A 20,266-nucleotide genomic window follows, 5' to 3' on the forward strand; every position below is an offset into this window, starting at 1 on the left:
GGTTTGTTGTACCGTACCACAAAACATCCTACCATATAAAATTTTCGCAATAAAGCCTAAAATATAAGGAGATTTTGACGGTATTTTTTTTTTCAATAAACAGTATCTGTAAACGGTTTAGTTTCTAAACATTTCTATGATAACTATTGTTCACATTTTGTATATATATAGTTAGCAAGACACAGGATGTAACATCGATTTTACTGATTCAAATTTGTACAGTGGTTGTTTCTATCCCTAACTCACATTTTAGAACTATTTAAAGCACTAATGGAAGGGTTTCGTTTGATCTGAAAAATGATGAATTTAATATGCCTTTAATGTTACTCCATTTATTCCCCTTCCCCCCCCCCCCCCCTCCAACAAGGTGCTAGAATCTACAGGTAATTGACAGACAATATGGCTGATGATCCAATCACAGGAATCTGTATTTTGGCTGACAAGAATAGATGCCCTGAAGGATATCAAGTGGTAAGGAAAAACTCTTTTCTTATTAACACCTGTTGAGGACGAGTCCCTAATGTACTCGGGCAAATGGCTATGGGAAATGTGTGTCGTAGCAAAATGAAACAGCGTCAATGGGTTAAAGTGGAAATTCACCTCAAAAATATATAAAGTTTAAAAGAAAGAGAATTTATTTTAAAAATCCTTACAGAACATTGCAAAAACAACAAAATTCAGATAAGAAATAAGCAAGAAATTATGTTTTCAAATTTCGCTTTTCTGCGGAAAATATTTCTTGACGTCCTTGTAAATATTCAGATGAGCGAGTTAATGGTGCATGCCCTCATATTAATCATTCATGTACCACCTGTATGTTATGAAATTCAGGAAAATTGATATTTTTATCTTATACAAGTTAAAGTATAGGCCTACATGTACATGTATTTCCCGTACCAAAATATGTCAGAGTTAACATTTTGTTCTTATTTTGGGTGGTTTTAAGGCAATTTTTTTTTTTCATTTATACAGCTGAAATATTACATTTTTGTCATTTTTGTCCATGAAGTGAATAAGATATTATGAGAGCACGATATCAACTTGCAGATGTGATGGACAGGTCAAGAACAATTTTTTTGAACAATTTTGAAATTTTAGCATGTCAAAGTTTTATTTCTTAAATTCAATTTCGATCATTTTTGCACTGTTCTGTAGGGAGTATATTTCTCTTTCTTATGAGAGTGATTAACTTGTGGAGTGAATTTCTTAACTTTTATAGGCTATGCCATCCAGCAGCTTATCACAAATTTGAATTTGACCTGTTTGCTTTAAGTTTGAGGGGGAACATGGTTATTCTCAGCAGCTGTTGCAAAAGAAATGGCCTTTATTATAAAAAGGAGGTGTAGAATATTCAGAACTGAGTTAGAATTGACAGCAGAGCTTTATGTCAGATCACTCTGCACAATCTGTTCTCCAAGGCTTAAAAAATAACTTCTCTCCCTCTCTCACATGCCTTTTCTGTGTAATGTACAATTCATACTCGATATATGATAAAACAATATAGAATTCTAATCATATCAAGCATAATTCAGGTCCCTATGCCAGCTGTGCTTTCAATTTTGTGTAGGTCCATCCAGGTTTAGTTCTAATTAGTATTTTGTATTGTGTTCTCGCTATGAATATGTTTCGACTATCATTTCTATCAAAAGGTAATATAAAATGTTATTGGTTTATGATAGGTATTTTCATTCAGTTTCTCTTTTTGTGAACATAAGGTGGAAATGAATTCAATTTGAAGTTGATAATATATTGTGAGTCAGTATCTTCAAAAGATTTTCATAAGTAATTTTTAATTAGTGAATGGAACAAATGGACAATCAAATTACACTGTACAAGTAGAAGACGATACACCTCGTTTTGCTGATGGGAGACACTATTGATAGTACTCGTCAGCCAACATATGAAATTGGCATTGAACTATATCAATATGTGGTGTATGCTGGTATTACAGAGTGTTATGCAACATTTCAATAGCTATTGATTTAGGATGTCCAACCAAACTTAAAGACAGGATTGTGCAATCACATAATTTGGTATATATTCATTATGTTTTTACAGAGCTTTTATGTAGAAAAATGTAGTGCAGTATGTTGTAGCCCTGCTTTCAACTACACAAATGTACACAAAGTGCTTCATGAAATTGCGATAGTATGTGATCAATGAAGAGAGGTGTACTGTACATAATTCTAGACAATTTATTGATTAGGCCTGATAAAGCACACAATAACTGTATCATGTCTATTCTCTATTTGCAGTGTGCATAATGTCAAAATTTCTCCTTGAGTATACATACACCATGTTATTGCAAAATGGGGTATACATGTGGACAACTTTGTGTCTATTTCTCATAGTGAGCATATGAGCATGCAAACCTTTTCAGTGGATAAATCCAATTTTTTTATGATACAGTCTGTGTTTCCTGTCAGACAACCTAGTTATTCCATGTGTGGGTTTGTGGTTTCTGTCAGTGGTCCACAATTTTGTGTTGAGTCAAGTCATCACCTGTACCAGGATGTAGCAAGTTGTGTTATGTTTATCCCCCGGTCTGGCAAATGCCATGAGCTTTGAAGGTGCTGATGGAATAGGGGTTTACAGTACCCGTACCAAAAGTTTTTGTCTTTTGTTTTTGTTTTTGTTTTTTTAGATCATGAACTAGTTGGACTGTTTAAGATTTGTGCCTGGATGTGATTATTACATTGTAACAAGTATGAAAACAGGAAACAAGTATGTAAATACAATTAATTGTAGGAAATTGTTTTAAGATGGAATATAAGAAAATATCCCTACTTGTTAAGTACCTAGTAATGGTATTGGTGCAGTAAATCTACATAATTTGTGATTCTCAATATTGTGGAAATTTTTGTGCAACATTTGAGAATGTGGAGACTTTTAAAGTCATGATGTAAACAACAGAGGGAATGTGGATCTCTGACATAATGATGCCTGCAGAATAATGTTGCTGAATAATAATGCAGCTTTGAAAAGCTTTTGCCATCCACCGACAATTTGATGTATGCATGAGGATATTGGTTTACCCTGACAACACGGCAGGAGGATGTTGGTTTTGCCCTGACGTACATGTAGCATTCTATTCTCGTTTTTCAGATTGAAACGACAACGGATAACCAGGATGCGGACCTGTGGAAGGATAAAGTGTTGAGGAAGAAGGTCACACGATATCTGTGCTACACAAAGAAAATCAATCCAGTGAGTATGGTGGTATTGAATGAGTTCAATAGAGTTCATGAGATTTCAATGAGTAATGAAAATGTATTCATGAGTAAATTATACCCTATCGTTGGTAGGTGTAAAACAGAATGTGATGAACTTTAACCCTAACTAGGCTGGGGGGGGGGCCCCCTCGATGTTTCGCGCGATGTATGCTAAGGTGAAAAGCTAACGCCGCGACGTTTCATGACTTTTCGGGTCTCCCACATCTTTTGACACAAAATTTGCGATGTCTGGGCGCGCGGTTCCGAAGTTGCGCATAAATATGTATGTGCATGTCAGACCAAAAATTGCTCAAAAACGTAAATTCGTGTACAATTTCAATGCAAACTGTGCATGCAGGCAAATTTCATAAAAGCATGATTATTTGAGGGTTTTATTGATCAAAATCAATTAATAACATATTTTCTTGTTCGGAACAATGTCGCGGACAAGTTTCATCGAAAAAACAATGAAAAACATAAAGTCGAAAAAACAAAGAAATACATAAATTCACAAAACAATAAAATACTTTTTTTTTTCAGATGACACAACTTTTTTCTCTTACATTTGTATATTTGCTCAGGACACTAGTATTAACACAGAAAATGTGCCCATTTTGAGCTTTATTTAGTGATTTATACCAAATTGTCTGATTTCATGCATCATTATGCATAAATTAGCATAATTAAGCATAAATGATGATTTTCAAAAATTTAACTTCGTGGTACTTTAAATTACGTCATAGGCAATGTGTGTGCAAATTTTCGGCGTGATCGCGCGGTCGACGCCCCCCGGCTCTATGATCTACCTAAATAGCCCGGCCTAGTTAGGGTTAAGATTCATGCTCAATTCCACACGTATGTGGCAGAGGATTTCAAATGACGGGTTCCCATTAAATACAAAATTGGGTAACATGCGAATGACTGGTGCTATTATGGGTAATAATTTTTTTTTCTTCATGTTTCTTCTCAGTTTTGCATTCTTTCAATCCTCAAACAGTCCAGACTGTTCAAGTTGAACCAGCAGAAAAAGCCAACTCACAATACAAGTGGAATGTTTCAAAGCATCAGACCCATGACTGTGCAGACAAAACTATGCAAACATTTTAAAATGAGACATAGCAAATTATACCTTCTACAATGGTTTATAGATTGTTCATGTTAAATTTGGATCCATAAACCTGACTCTGAACCTTAATCTGAATATCAAGTCCTCAATGTAACAAGTAAGAACAAGCAAATCAAACACAACAGAACAAAAAAGATCTGAGTGTTTTATGTCGGGAAGCTCATGTGCCAATTAGAATGCAGAACCCCCAGCCTTTGTGTTGAAAAGTCTGTAAAACTTACTTGGGCTTAAACAATTCAAAGGGGGAAGTTGCAGAGCTGCCATGTGTTTGACAGCAATCCAAATCCATAATCCTCCATGCTGAGAGAAAAGGGAGCATCCAGAAGAGTGATTGTTATGTCTTTGCTGAGGTGACAGCATCAGGGTTGTTTGTTGGCTTTTTGTTTTTCTTTTTAGGATACACTTGACTTCATTTGATAACAATTAGCAAATTTGTAAGAGAAAGGTTATAGCACTGGTCTTTTCTTGTTGCTTGAAATCTTGCATCTCATTAATTGTTATATCAACAGGGAATTTTATGTTTATGAATGAATAATTGATGTTTGTTTTGTTGTGACTCGATTATAATATATCATGTTTTGGTTAGATGTTCTGATAATTATGTTGATTAAGATATATACGAGATATATGAAGATGAATGATGAGTTGTAAATGAAGGAGAATAATGTAGAAGATGAAGATGTTGATTAGGATAGAGAAGATTTGTTTGCTGAATTCTTAATGATGATAATTATTTTTATTATGAAATGGAATTTATTGAAACCATTGAATTAAATGATATATGTACATTGTAAGATGTATTGTGAATATAATGGTTAACTTTTATTTTCTGTAACAATTATTGCAATATTATATTTTTGTTTGATGTTATTTGTAATTTGTCACGCATATGTTGTTCTTTGAACAATTGTTATCTGTGCTTATGTCTTGTATGTAACACTGGTGGAAGGCGCATTTCCCCATTAGCATTGTGGACAATAAAACACTAAATTCAATTCAATTCAATTCAATTCAATCACTTTTGCATTGCAGCTGGCGGGAAACAATGTCCTGATTGATGTCATGGTCATCAAGGAGAACGAAGCCTTTCCAGCTGGCTACTCCTGTTTGGGGACAACGTATGACTCAGGTATGTGTTGAACAGTATCTTGTGGCTGTGTTTTAGCCGGGCCACTTGTAAGCTGTTTGATCAGTCCTGATTAACAGTGATTTTTTGAAAATGGGGCTATTTCAATGAGCGATAGTTGATTATAAGGAAAGTGTATGATAATAATAATAATATGAACACTTGTAATGCGCCGGTGTCCATCATGAATAGATGCTCATGGCACAAGAAAGAGAGGCAGAGAGAAAAAAACCAGTGAAAAGGAGGTATGAGAAAAGGAATAAAGGAAGTGTTTACAAAAAATCTTGTCTAAATAACCAGGTTTTAAGTGAGCCCTTAAACTCACTTAGAGAGGACAGATTGCAAATGTTTTGTGGGAGTCTATTCCATAGGAATGGGCCAGCATACAGAAATGAAATGTATAGAATGATGATAAAAACTTGGTACCTACTGGTCTGACAGACAGGTCAGGCCAGTAGAAAAAATGGGTTTAACAGTGTGCAGCCCTGCACTATTCATTAGCCTATAAATTGTTCTGAGGAGGCATTGTATGTTTCCAGTACATATGTACATTCCCAGATCTTGTCCATTTGCTGTATTATTTCAGTCAGTCAGAGACCGGGTATATGTTTTTAGTGTAAATTGGGGTTTGCCCTGCTGCAACCAGTGCCGGAAGAAAAAGACACCTCCACCTATTTTCCTTCCCCCACTCCTTCCCCACCCGTTCCCCCACCCCTTCCCCACCCCTATCCCCACCCGTTCCCCCACCCATCCCCACCCCTTCCCCACCCCTTCCCCACCCCTTCCCCACCCCTTCCCCACCCCTTCCCCACCCCTTCCCCACCCCTTCCCCACCCTTCCCCTCCCCTATCCCCACCCCTTTCTCCACCCCTTCCCCTTCCCCCTTCCCCCTTCCCCCTTCCCATTTGACACTTCAGGCGAAGCAGTGCTGAAGAAGAAGCTCCTTGTGATTAAGTTATTCAACCGGAACTCCACCCAACAAGCGGTCAGCGAGATATTTCTCACCTCGGGCAAGATCAAGACTAAACCTGTTGAGGTGTCTCCTCGAGGGTGAGTAGTCAAGATGACTTTGCCTTTGGCAGCGGTATTTTCCATCCCACAATTAGCAATAATGCCCTCTGTGGCTCAATAACAGAGAGAGAGCTTCGTAAATGGTGCTTGATATATTTTGGATGATTTGCATCACAATCACAACGCTGATAATATGCATGGGCAGTTACAAGTTTAAAAGAAACATTTCCCATTTGATCTCTGAAGTGCCTGTCATCAGTACCAAGCATGAGTATTGCACGTAAATGCACGAAGAGTGCATTTGTAATACATGCAGGCCATATTTGGACACGATGTGCATGGCAGACAGGCCAGTGGGTGGGGACAACGAACCTTATTGGAACCAGCAACAGCGGCAAAGTTCCCTTGTCCTTTTTTCATGAGTTGTGCGATAGGTTAAATGTGGATAGTGAACACACAAGGGCGACATAAAAGGATACGGACACACAGGAAAAGGACAAGAGCCTTGTCTCTGCCTTTGGTTGTTCCAGCATGTTGCCACAAAGAAGGAAGTAGAATGCAGCACTCTTGTGTGTAATAACTCTGTGTAATTACACACAAGACTTATTAGTTTTTGGATCGTAATGCAAAAATTTACTTTATTCACCACCGTTTTCACACATACACAAACACATCAAAAGAAGAAGAAGAGGAAGAAGAAAAAAGGTCACACAGCTCAAAATTGGTCACTTTAAATCTCAGAACTGTGCATGCCTAAACACTGACTATACAACACTGTAGCTTGACCTTGGATGCCTTTGCCTGGCATATTTCTGCAAGTTGAGCAATGGGGTATATTAGAAAGTTGATTGAGTTTCAGTGTACTGTTCATGAGGCTTATTATCAACTGTTGTTGCAGTGAAATGCTAAAATATCTGTGCAACATGATCCATAGAAAATGAAAAGCAACATCGAACTTCTAAGCCTCATGCCACAAAGTGATGACAAGTTGACATAATTTGTAAACCTAACCTATGTTACCACTAACCTGAAAGAGCAAAAACACCCGCAACAACAAGGCTTTATAAAGTAATAATCTTGCCGGAAATCTGTACTTGAGGATTACGGCTCATTTACTAGAGTCAAAGGTTAAGAAATAAGGCTAAGATACATGTAGCATGAGAGAGCAAGTAGAACCCTAGAACTTCCTTCTAGCTTCCTGAACTCTGGCTGCTGTAAACTTTGTGCTTCATGCTGGTGATTCTTGCAATTACATGCAATGTGCTCATAATTCTATGCCTGGCCCTCAAAGAATGCCAGAGATATCATTTTCATGCAACAAACTAAAACCTCAAGGTGTCAATCCTACTGGTAGTTGTACTTGTAGCCTTTAAAGGGTTCCTTTTCAAATGGACTTCATTTCTTCTACAGCATGTGAGTACGTTTACCAGCCGCAAATCAATTTTCAAGCTATTAATACAGTACTCTCCGCATAATCGGGTAGGCTTGGACATGGCGTTTGTTACCCGATTAAGCGGAGTACCCGATTAACAGAAGAACACGTCTCATTTACAATTATTGACACACACATTGTGTATGTACATGTATTGTACAATGCACCAAACAGCTACACTGTATTCTTAACACGCGTGCTTGCACGGCACATTATACCTTTAAATACACCTTATACTTTTTTTTTATGGACAAATTATGTCTTTAGAAAACTTTGTCGTTTGACTATAGACTCCGTGCCTCGCTAACAGGCAAGCGTGTTTCCGAAATGAACACGTCTCTTTGCGTGCACTAGTCACGTAGAACGTCGGGTTACTTTTCGAGAAGTGACTTGGGGAAAAGTAAAAGGAGCTGGTGAATGGTCTGATTTTCGTTTCAAACTTCCCCGGATATTGTGAATGTTGTTGTGGAGCAAGGGTGGAGCGCAAGTGTGTTCAACTCCTGTCTGTCTATACGCAGTTGTGAGTGCCAGCTGTATGTGTAATGTTCGTTTACTTGTGGCAAGCCGGTACTCGTGCATGTGTTTTCATGTCTAATCACTCCCCAAATGATCGGTCTTCTCTGCAAATTAAGCAGAGAATGCGAGTAGCCGTGGGAAATTTGACATTCATGTTTTCTAAGTGTTGTATCTGCGATAAAATGTGGGTAGAAATTAGATAAGAAGAGAATTATTTACCCATTTATGCGGAAAGGCAACCCGATTATCAGGTAGTTTTAATGTGCATCGGAACTGATTTTGACATTACTACCCAATTAGACGGATTACCCATTTATGCGATACCCGATTACGCATAGAGTACTGTACTCATCTTGAAAGTTCCTGCCGACTCCACAAAAGGACAAAATTTGTGCAATATAGCTCACGGGGTTACCTCTCTGACACGATGCAGCACTCAATGCAATTGATGCAACATAGAGTGATATCAGTATCAATGGCTCTTGCATGAACAGCAGTTGCAACCACTGCGTATGCATGTGTGCATTCTCAGAACAGAAATCATAGCCATGTTTAGTATAGAAATTTCAGTGGCATTTGTGTTTTTCTAGTGCAGAAACAGTAAAAAGTCTTGCACCGCCTAGCAGTCCCCTTCAAAGGTAAAATTCCATACCACAATCTAGTAAGCTGTAATTAATGGACTGGAAATGATGAATGCCATGGAAGGAGTCCCATGAAACATTTGCAGTGCAATAATAAAGTCTTCAAATTTATATCCAAAGTTTGTGTGGGAATAATAAGATTAGCTTGCAACTCTCCCATTAGTTTGCACAGAAAAAAAAAGTTTTTTTTTTTTTTTCAATGAGTAATGGCAACTACAACTTTTATTTCCCTTGCAGCCATCATTTGCCAGGTTATTTCAACATAGAAAAACAAAATTTAAAAAGGTTGATAGGAAGGATATGAGTTCTTTGATATAATTTCCTGTCTGAATTTATAAACGTAAAAAGTGAAGAGTTTTATGCACAGGTCAGACGGGAGACCAGTTACGCCGTGGTGTCATTGTAAACTCATTGTATGTGCAGCTGCTGTGTGAGGTTGCCATCAACATCATTGTTATGTGAAAATATGCAGAAGATGAAAGAAGAATGAAACAGATATAATGTGGTTTGACTGAATGCAGCAACGCTAATAGAACACATCAGTGAAGTTTGTGCATTTAATCAGAGAATCTGTGAAAGAGTGATTTTAAAGTTTTTATGCTGACATTGCTGGATTAGAAAACTACAACAGTGTGTGTCATAAATGCAAAAGAAAATGATAGAAATACAGTATAATTAGTATATAAGGAATTCAACATTTTATTAACATTTCTAGCACAATGAAAGGACATGTATCTAAATTTAACCCGTTGAGGATGGTTTGATTTTGCTATAATAGGCATTTCCCAATGATGCTTACCCAAGTATACTCAGGACTTGTCCACAATGGCCCGAATTCACGAAGGTGGTCTTAATTTTTAACCATGGTTTATAGTATATTTCTTCTGCGTAGATATGATTGACAGATTGCGTACGCTAACAGGCATCCAGTAAAAAAACATGCATTGATGTGCGCATGTATTGGTACGCCTATTTAACGCTTATTTTAGACTATGGTCTAAATTTGTACCATGGTCTAAGTTTAACTCTTAACGTGCCATGGTCGCCGAACGGCGACCTTAGTCCTGACGTGCCATGGTCTCTGATCGGCGACTAAGAAGAGCGCGAAAAACATTGGTCATTTAAGTTCTTGTGGTACCAAAATGCGTTACAACAAGAAAATGCCACTTATATCTACTGGTAGCTGATTAGCATCGCCATTTTTCCACTAAAAATATGAGTATACTTACATTGGAAAATTTTGAGTAAATGTGTGATTTTTCAGCTTGATGTATTTCTTCACCTCAGGAAAATCCGCAGAGACCGCACCCTCTGCAAGATGTGTATAGATCAAATTTCTCACTGATAAACCATGCGTGTGTATGCTACTGAATGTGCGTGTGTTGTCTATGATACGTTTCCACTCGCATTGTTCTGCTTGGGAGCTCTCCTGCGGGAGCGGCTTTCAGTTTGTCCCTCAAAGAGGTTCAAGCTTTCGTTCGTCCTTCAATTCTTTCATCCTTTTGTCTTGGATAGTGAACTTCACTAATCATCCCCACGCTAGCATATTATACAAAAGAAGAACACGCTTTTGTTCTTGTCTATGCACATGTACAGTGGACAGAAAGTAGACCTGTAAACCCAGGAATTGCGCGAACACAAACTCCTCGCGGACAAAGGCCCGCCGATTTCAATAGAGTACGCCCGGTTGTAGTCGAGACAAAAGAAGGATTAGAGGTGTTTCCTTCTCAAGTGGACAAAAGACACTCTTCCAGGACTGGACCCGGGATTTACTTGAGTTTCAAATACAGGATCTGGGACTAAAGGACACAGATTTGGGAATGAATTACCGAGGCAGAAAATGAAATTGAAAAGACAAATTGAACTGCCAATATCTTTGGAATTATACAACTCTAGAAGACAAATTTGTTATCATTTCAAAGAGGAAATGTAGCTCTAAAACATTCTCACAGAGTCAAGGGAGTGTTCTATTGAAGAAAAATCACGACGGACTCTTTCTTTCCATACTACACAAAACTTTATAATGATTTTTTAATTATATTTATTATTTCTGCAATATTTCAGGTTCAGATAGATGTTACAGCAAACTGACTACATGACACGAAAGAAAAATCATTTCTTGATATTTGTTGCAAAGAACTCAATTCAAAGCAGTCAATAGTTTCAAAGATATGGCAGTTTTAAATTATATTGTCAATCCATTTCGCAAACTTTCTGGCGGTGGGTAAAAACATCTGGCATGTTAGGGGTTTGGGGTCTGGCTTATTAAGAGTTAAACCACCTTCGTGAATTCGGGCCAATGGGTTAACATTCCACCCATTTTCTTTCTTTGTCTTGTCTGAGGGTCTGATCTTGATGAAATCTCTTGGATTCTGGTTTTGTTTTTAAGATTTCCTTTGTAATATGAAAGTCAATTTGGACTTGGTGTGTACTATAATTCTTGGCAAACAGCAAACCCAGTTCTTCTGTGCTATACATTTGTCTTTTTGTCAGTAGTCACTCAATATTTGTGATACCCAGCTCCAAAATTTGGTGAGTATTACTTTCACAACTTGTTTACATACATGTATGTTGATACATTTGGACATTGGTCATGACTGTCAGCTTATCCGATCCCGTCAACTTGCCATTTCTCTCTTTAATACCCCTCCTATCTGCTGCTTGACAGGGATATCAATGGAATTAACCTGTTCCTTAGAATGTCCACTCTGAAACCATTGACCCCGGTGACCCCAGAGACAGCCCCTGCTCTCCGCCAGGCACCGATCCCAGCCCCGCGACAGAACCTTCCGCAACCACCGGCTTCCTCAGGGTAAGTTCACAGCAGGTTTGGTAGCTTGTTCTGCAGAAATTTGAAAAAAAAATGACTGTCATGGAAGTGAAATGATAGCCGCAGTCACACTCTGAAACTATGCATGGTTGTGCTACCCAGTACATGGCTCTGCGTAGTAACAGACAATTTGATGGCAAACTTCTTGAGAAGTTACTAGCAAAACTTCCCGCAAAACTAGGGGTAGTTTTGTACAGTGTGGCCACGCATGGCTGTAACATCGAGAAGTTCATATTCAAGCTGTTGGCCTATAGTGCAAATTATTTCGCATGCTGTTGGGTGTTTGTATTTTTAAATACTTAGTATTGAAGTAGGGCACACAGTTACCCGCTGTGTGGATTATGCTTGTTGGAGACTGAAACGATGGGTAGTTTCACTTCATTCAAACTATGCATAGTTTTGTGTGGTCTGACCGGGGCTACAACAATTGTGTTCTATCACAGATCTCGGGGTGTTTAATGCAGTATAAACACTACTTTCTTTGGCTGTTCATTCATCTGTGTATCTTTATGGGTGTCCATTTATGGCATTCATTTCATTCATCAGATAGTTTAAAGTGTGTTGACAGATTTGTGGTGTAAGTTACATTTCTACAATGGTTTGTTTACCCTTCTTATTTCTCTTTCCACAGATATTCCCACACATACTGTTATGGGTATGTCAGTCAGCCTGAATTTCTGTGTAAAAAATACATATCTTTTCGCCTTCTTATTCATGATGTATGTACTTTTTGATACTTTATTTGATACCGGAATGAAATTGCTGTGAGCTGTTTGGAACCCATTTGTGTGTGATTCACCAGTCTATACTTGCGGGAATGCTTTTAGCTGTTGTAGCACTCTTGTGATATCCATATTAAACACAAAGCCCATAGACTGAAATACAATGTATATGCACCCCCTTTTCTGAAATCCCAGTCCCCAATACCTACATTGTATCTGGAAGCAGTCAATGCATACATAACATAGTGATTTCATAGAATCAATCTGGTTATTGAGATTCTGGTACTTCATGCTAAGTGGTGTATTTAAAGGGAAGCAGTCCTGAGATTTTCACTGTACTGATAATTAAGAAGAGTAAAAAATATAACCTTTCACCAATTTATACGCGTGGACATCAAAAATTGTCTCCGTACGCGATTTTTAAAAAATGATTCCTGCAAGCGATCGAGTAAGAGCCTGCCAAAAGGTGCAACGTCATTGATGCCCTACTCTCAAGTTGACAGCCGTGCCTCAGAAAACCAATTTAAGTGTTCAAAATTATCATATCTGATTTTTTCATAAAATGTGACAATATGTGGTTTTATTATTTCAAACAAAATATTTCAAGGTATATACAATTAATATAAAAATAAATAGTAAACATGTATTTATAAATAACTAGGGATGACGAGCAGAACACCGCTGGAAAGAGTTGTGCATCGATGACGTATGACTCTCCGCCAAGACTTGCTCATTTGCAGAGTCACACTTTTGTGAAACCGAAATGTACGAGCTTATTTGGTGATTTGAAAGTTTGTTTTTGATGAAAGTAGTTCATTGGAGGTACCAACAACAACATATTTTTTTTTATTTCGTGAGGACTGCGTCCCTTTAAGATGATCAGAAGTAGTATGTCTGTGAGCAGTGTACTGTAGCCACACTGCTTCTTCCTACCGTACTTAACCTGTTCCTTGTACAATTCTCTGAGAACCTTCAGTGCTATCAAATAAGTTTTTTTTTTCCCCCGTCAACAAAGAATGGACAGCTTGGTAATCCACCTGTGTGAAAAGCGGTAAAGCAGAATATGTATCCCCTTTTCACGGTCAACTGCATTTGCCATTGAACAGTTAAAAGGTAGATTAAAAACACACACAATTGTGATACAGAAAAAGAACAGGTATTGATAGAAGAAAGCATATAAAACACATATAAAATTGAATTTAGACCATGAATGCAGACACTCCTGTCTACATTTTGGGAACCTGTTATATCAGGGCCCCGTTTTATCAAAAGGTAAAGTCATGAAATCAACTATATAATCAATTTTAACTCTTCATAAAACAGGGCCCAGGTTCCCGTAAGGAGCAGGCTAAAATTTAGGGGCATGAGAAGGTACCAGGTACAATTGTACCATAACATTAATTTAGTTAAAATCAATTCTCGCTATCGCCAATAACGTAAAAAACTCCTGCACACGCTAAAGAGCTCTGTCACAGGTGCACTGTGGGATTCCTCGGTCCATTGTTCGCTTCCTGTTGTCTAACGCAAGTCGCAGTTCCCATACGATTCAATGGAGTTCTTTGTCTGCTTTTCCGTTGTTAGCCCTTTTTTTCTTGGCCATAATTCAGCTTAAAAAGAGTTGAAAATGTCTAAGCTTTACTGATTTGCGGTCACTCGAGTCATGGTTCACTACTGTAAGGCTTCAATGTGCTGGTCACATGATGGAAAGCGAAGAAATCTTCATTAAAAAATACCTCTTTATAAAGACAGAGTGTGTTGTAAGTGCATGTGCAGCCAAAACCTTTGCTAGTTTGCCACATGAGCTATCCCATAATGCCTCTAAAACGCTGCTCTGCACACGGCACCTACGTATTGGCGATACCCTCAATTTTAACTCTTCATGAAACAGGGCCCTTGGGTAGAGGTGATCACAGGTCATTCTGTGAGAGAAGACGATTGGTGAAAAAGGGCTTAATAACAGGGAGAGTAATATCACTTTGATCCCTTGTTTATTCCCACTTTTAGTTCCTCCTCAACATATGGGGGTAACAGGTCAACAGGATTGAAATCAACCCTTTTCAGGAACTCAAACATACTGTACTTCCTTTCATTTTTGCCAAACAGGATTCAACTGATACTGCACCCGGAAATATTTCCAGAATCTATGAAAATGAACAGATGAAAAACAGTATTTGAGCTATAGATAACTTCCGGTACTTTTGGAAGCTTAGCTCCATGCACGTGCAGGACAGAGCTAGTTATTTTGATAGTTTGTGTGTTCGGCTTGGTTTCGTTTTCTCCCTTGTGAAATGTGACTTGTCGGTGAACCAAAAGGTGTGCATGTACTGTGCATATGTACTGTAGGCATGAAGTAAAATGTACAAAGGACCAGGCAGTGGTGTTTTTCTGCACCCAGCTTACATAGTTTGCAGGGGCATTCCCCACCCCCTCCCCTTGTTACATAGTCATACCAGTAGTCACCTTTCTTGAAACTGAACAAACAGGTGTACAAAAATCAATGATTTATTGCATGTAAAGCCAAAGTTGCATAATGTTACATAGGGTATTGTTTTTACCACCAAGTATGGATGTTTTGTTGTTTTTTTATTAGGCTGTTCCCTACAATGTACATGTATCTTTTTTGGGTGCACGTCAGGAGACCAACACCAACGAGTCATACAGTTCTGCCTCACAAGTCATACATCCCATGAGTTACACCAGGGAGGTGTCTCACCTCCCTGGTTACACAGCTCACGCGTCATACAGCCCAATAGTTCGACACTAAGCTAACAAGGCCCATGAGACCGACACATTAAGCCCCTTGTTGTATCTGTCGAACTCGTGGGCTGTTTTTACCTGTAGTGTCGAACTCATGGGCTGTATGACTCGTGAGGTGTATGAGTCCATGACTCATGGACCTGTTTTCAATGTCGAACTCGTGGGCTGTGTGACTAGTGGGTGTTGGTCTAATGGGATAACCCCTCTTTTTTTGGGGGGGAGGGGGGAGGGAATGGGGGATGGGAAGGGGACTAACAGAAGATAGTAGTGAGAGAATCATGTGTAACGTTACTCTACTGGAGTGAAAGACAATTCCTTGTGCATGCTATGAAACAAAAGAGGTCTGCCACTTTTTATATAGATAATGTACCAATCAAGAATTGTCTCTTCGTATAGACTTTACTGAAAAACAAATCTACACCCTGGTAGTCATGCAATTATGAGACCGAAATAGATATACAAGGTACAATGACTGTATCTAGGGGTATTGGTTACAAAATGTGTGATGATTTGCTGACAACTAAATGATGAAAACTTCTATGTGTACAATTAGGCTCTGGATTTTAGCTTTCCGTACCTTAAGAGTGAGTCTCTTTTAAATCAAAATACTTATCCTCATTAATCTGAATTCTTCTCATCATTAAGAAAAGTGAACTGTACAGTCAACCTCATACATGTGTACATTCATCGTTACCAAAGTCCAAAGTGCCTTTTGAAGCATCAGTCAATCCACTACTTTTAATAGCTAGTATATCTTGTATATATATGGATTCCTTTTGTATGTTCCCAACAGGTAGAAATCTTTCAGTGAAGTGCATACTGTACCTGGGCTTGATAACTTATGAACAATTATGGGAGAATTAAATGGTAAAATGAACACCAAAGTTAAGATTGTTCAGAGCTGAAGGGGTGCCATTTTTCAGGCTGAAGCCTGAATTTAAGCCCTGGCAGTATCAAAGTTTGAGTCCTTTTATGTGCAAAGTAGCTTCATCTAATGTATATCAGGCCCTCTTTTTCATGCTAATTAGCATCACTAGATCTGTTTTTTGTCTTTTTCTGATGTGTATGCGGATTATCTAGTTTGCCGCAGCAGTCGTCGACATCACAGCTGCCTTACTCGTGGGACAATGCCAGGACGAGACGACAGTCTACTCTTCGGACGTCACATAGCCTCAGCTCGGAGCACGATGTTCTCTCAGGCAAGACTATGTTACTGTTAATAAGATTGTTTCAGAACATTCCATGAAATACCAGTATCTGTTCTTAGTATCCCCCCCCCCCCCCCCCCCTCTTTGCAACTCTACTTCAAGTTACAGTTGAATCTCTATTATCCGGCCTCCCTTTATCCGGATCTCTCTATTATATGGACGCAATCTCGCCGTGATTTTTTTTAAAAATAATTACGGGAGGAAAGGGGGATTCCCAACTCCTTGAGAACTCCTACACAAACACACATGAATTACATATTACTTCCAACATGATTAACATACATTACATCAAATTTCCTTCCATATTGCTTACCCTCAGACATTTTAACATCCCCAAACATCCCCAAATGTAACAATGAAAAGGTTGCAGTATACACATTACTACATGTGGTACTACAATGGGCTACATCAGTACATGTGTATGTATATGTACATGTATAAAGCATTGAGTCTCCCGTATCCGGCCAAATCCCTTATCCGGATGAGCCCCGGTCCCGACTTGTCCAGATACGAGAGGTTCAACTGTATATGAAATTTTCACTTTCATGCGACACATGGTGTCCGAACAACATGTGTCAAAGTCTTAGACTGAGCAACCCCGAGTTTGGTAATGAGAGGCAAAAATAGTTGTGGCATTCTCATGCTCTCATTAAGTACCTTCTGAAAACTGTTTGCATACAATGCCCCCCCCCAAAAAAAAAAGTCAATACAAGGTCAAAGGTCAAAGGTAAAGTTAATGCTTATTCCCTGTGGTGCTGAGATAACTCCCATAATTAAGTGACCAATACTTGGATCCACAGGTTGAAACTTTTGTGTTGATGCTTATTAGATTTGCTATTTTTATACCTTTTTTTTTCTTGGCAGCCATCGAAGGAGTTCCATTCCGAATCAGCTCAGTGTTGCAGTCCATGACGAACATGTCAAATGTGAGTAAAACAAAAATCTTAAATGTTGATAATCTTTATAACTTAGGATGTGGACCTCGCTAGCAACATTCAGACTCAAACACGTGAGAAAAATATATTCCCTTTGGTGCTGTTGGTATAATGAATAGAATGTACAAAATAACAAAAGGGGATAAATCATTGATATTTGAAATACAACTGTAGTTAGAGAAAAATATTCCCTTTTTTGCTCTTTGTCTATAAAAAAAATATATACTCTGTATTAAAAACAAACAGAACGGGATAGGTTGTTAATGTTTGATTTCTCCTCCTCCCCCCCCCCCCCCCCCCCACTTCCACCAGCAGAACCTGCAGGTGTAATTCTAACATACACAGGGCAGCATTATCTGCAAAGTGTCTCTTATGGATGAGTTCAAGGGCAGTTTCACTCCATGTTCAAATTGACCTTACAAAAAGTTTTGGACTTTTCAAAAATTGCCTGTTATCAACTTAATTGCCATGACTGACCTTAAGATCTGATTAGATTTGAGGTGATCACCGTGCTTACTCCATGATTCGGACAATGCTTTCAACAGTGGTGCAGATTGTGATAGACATAAATAAAAATTCCATGATCATCTACAATTTAATGGCCCAATTGTGGTACGCATAGTTAATCACATGACAGTGGAAATGAGCCATTACCACAAGATAGTGATAAAGACCCTTTCATTGTGAAGTCATATCCAAGCTGACTGAAAGTGGTAGATTTTCAAAGTTGATATGACAGATTTGTGATGTGATTCTTTCTTCTTCTACTGTTTTTGAAAAAATGTTTTCAGTTTGACGTACCGCCAATTACCTACAAGTCAGCCATTGACATCAACTCCCAGTTCAGCTATGACTTCAACTTTGAGGTGCAGACGAAGCAGCGATTAACGATGTGTGACTCGTGATGATAAACTTTGCGAATTTACGGAAACACGTATCTCGCACAAGCAGCAGAATGGGTCCTACCATGTCACTAGGAGACTCTCTCCCGTCAGGACAAGTTGATGCTGTAATCACCAGTAGCACAATTTTTAAAGGGATGGTACAGTTTCAGTTGAGATGGGGCTTCAGGTTTCCAATGTTTTTTGATAATGATTTCTTGAGATAATGCAAAGCATCTTATGAAGTGTGAAAGAGCATATAATTCTATTTTAAGATGAATTCAAAGTTTGATGAAAATCGGGTTTTAAATGACTGAGATATCCAAATCAAAGTAATCCTAATAAAAGCGGGACCCACCTTTTATCAGTGTGTAATAATGATAAGGTTGTTATGTTGTTCCGTAAGACATAGTTTTAGAGGCACCTTAATGCCCTTATCATTCTCACCTAACATTATTAGGATCTCTTTGCTTTACTTTGTTTTTTTGATATCTCAGCCACATCAAAACCAGTTTTCAGTAAATAAACCTTGAATGAATTTCTTTGGAATTGCATGCTTTTTACATTTCATAAAGTGGTTTCTCAGTGTATCTTGCAAAAAGTTAAAAGCTGAATTCTCACCCGAACCAATACTGTACCATCCTAAATTCCTTTTAACCCTTTCTGTGCCAGGGACTTTGAACAGTATGTCCAAAACTATGGGGTGCCAATCAGCATCCAAAGCACACTGAGGGTTCAAAAAGAGGGAGTGTAGTTGCAACTGCAAACTTAAATGTAGGTCTTGGTCTGCTGGATCCTGATTGGCTGAGAGAAAAGTTGCAGTTAGTTTTTCAACTTTTATGTCTGTAGTGACCTTGTGGGAATGATGTCATGTGACAACATTACAGAAATGTGTATGTGCAGACATGGTTATTTAGTCTCACCCACATAAGTCTTGATTTTTTTTTTTCTTGCTATGTTTTGTTTGTAACTGTTGTAAAACAAGATGCTGAAATAGCTAGCTATATAAAAGGTGGATGCAGTGTAGGTAAGCAAGGTTTACGCAAGTAGCAAATTTGATTTTGCAAAGAATTATTTCAGTTGCTAGTAAATGAATGGTATTGATTGTGCATGTGTAATGCAGGAGAAATATTGTCTCACTGAATGACGTGGTGGGTAGTAGCATTTTGTAGGACTATAAAATGGTTGCCATTTCTCCAATAGCTTCATATTTGAGTCTTGCTCACTCATCGGTGTCACGCTACATCCCAGGCAACGTTTACCACTCCTTGCCATATTCTGTTTAGTCAAAGGGTTTAGAGTGATAGAGGACACGTGTAACTGTTTCCTTCCAATCTTCTGGATTCCCATGGACCCTGTACAACACCCACTAGGTGCTGTTGGCCGTGGGTTTACAGGGAAAGTCCATCCTGATGTATTGCTTTGTATGAAAACAGAAAGATCATAAGTATATCACAGAAATGTAGGACAAAAATCATACTCATGCACACATACACAAATGCATCTTGTATTTGTGATTTAGGTACTGAGCATCTTTCTATTTGGTTTGTGCAAAAGAATTCGACAAGCATCATTTTTGTATACAGATTTTTTTTTTCCAAACCTGTACGTAGTATGCACATAATAAGATTAACATATATTTGCATGTCCTCCTGAAAGTCAGTGGATTAAAATCTGTATGTGCCCAAATATTTCAAGAAAAATTAAAATTGGTGAACTTTGTGTACAAAACAAGTACAAGGTGTCAACATTTAGATCATGGAGTTGCCAATTATATTTGCCTTACTGTTAAAAGTTGTACATTTTTATATGTGCGTCATTTTTCCCCAAAAATTTAACTCACTTAATACGCTAATTTTCTTCTATCAT

At 38.3% G+C, this 20,266-nt stretch overlaps 1 protein-coding gene across 1 annotated transcript; it reads left to right on the forward strand.

Moving 5' to 3' along the window:
* The first annotated feature begins 367 nt into the window (after positions 1–367).
* LOC139721884 (multivesicular body subunit 12B-like) lies at positions 368–18,743 on the forward strand. Its single transcript, XM_071633206.1, has 8 exons — positions 368–471; positions 3,106–3,207; positions 5,371–5,467; positions 6,382–6,514; positions 11,733–11,876; positions 16,454–16,572; positions 17,446–17,507; positions 18,308–18,743. The coding sequence occupies exons 1-8, from the start codon at positions 400–402 to the stop codon at positions 18,419–18,421; spliced, it is 843 nt and encodes a 280-aa protein (XP_071489307.1). The 5' UTR covers positions 368–399; the 3' UTR covers positions 18,422–18,743.
* Positions 18,744–20,266: the final 1,523 nt, after the last annotated feature.

Source organism: Diadema antillarum, unplaced genomic scaffold (assembly GCF_040938485.1).
Source record: "Diadema antillarum isolate AM-2024a unplaced genomic scaffold, OU_Dant_1.0 scf00000151, whole genome shotgun sequence".
Lineage (NCBI taxonomy): Eukaryota > Metazoa > Echinodermata > Echinoidea > Diadematoida > Diadematidae > Diadema > Diadema antillarum.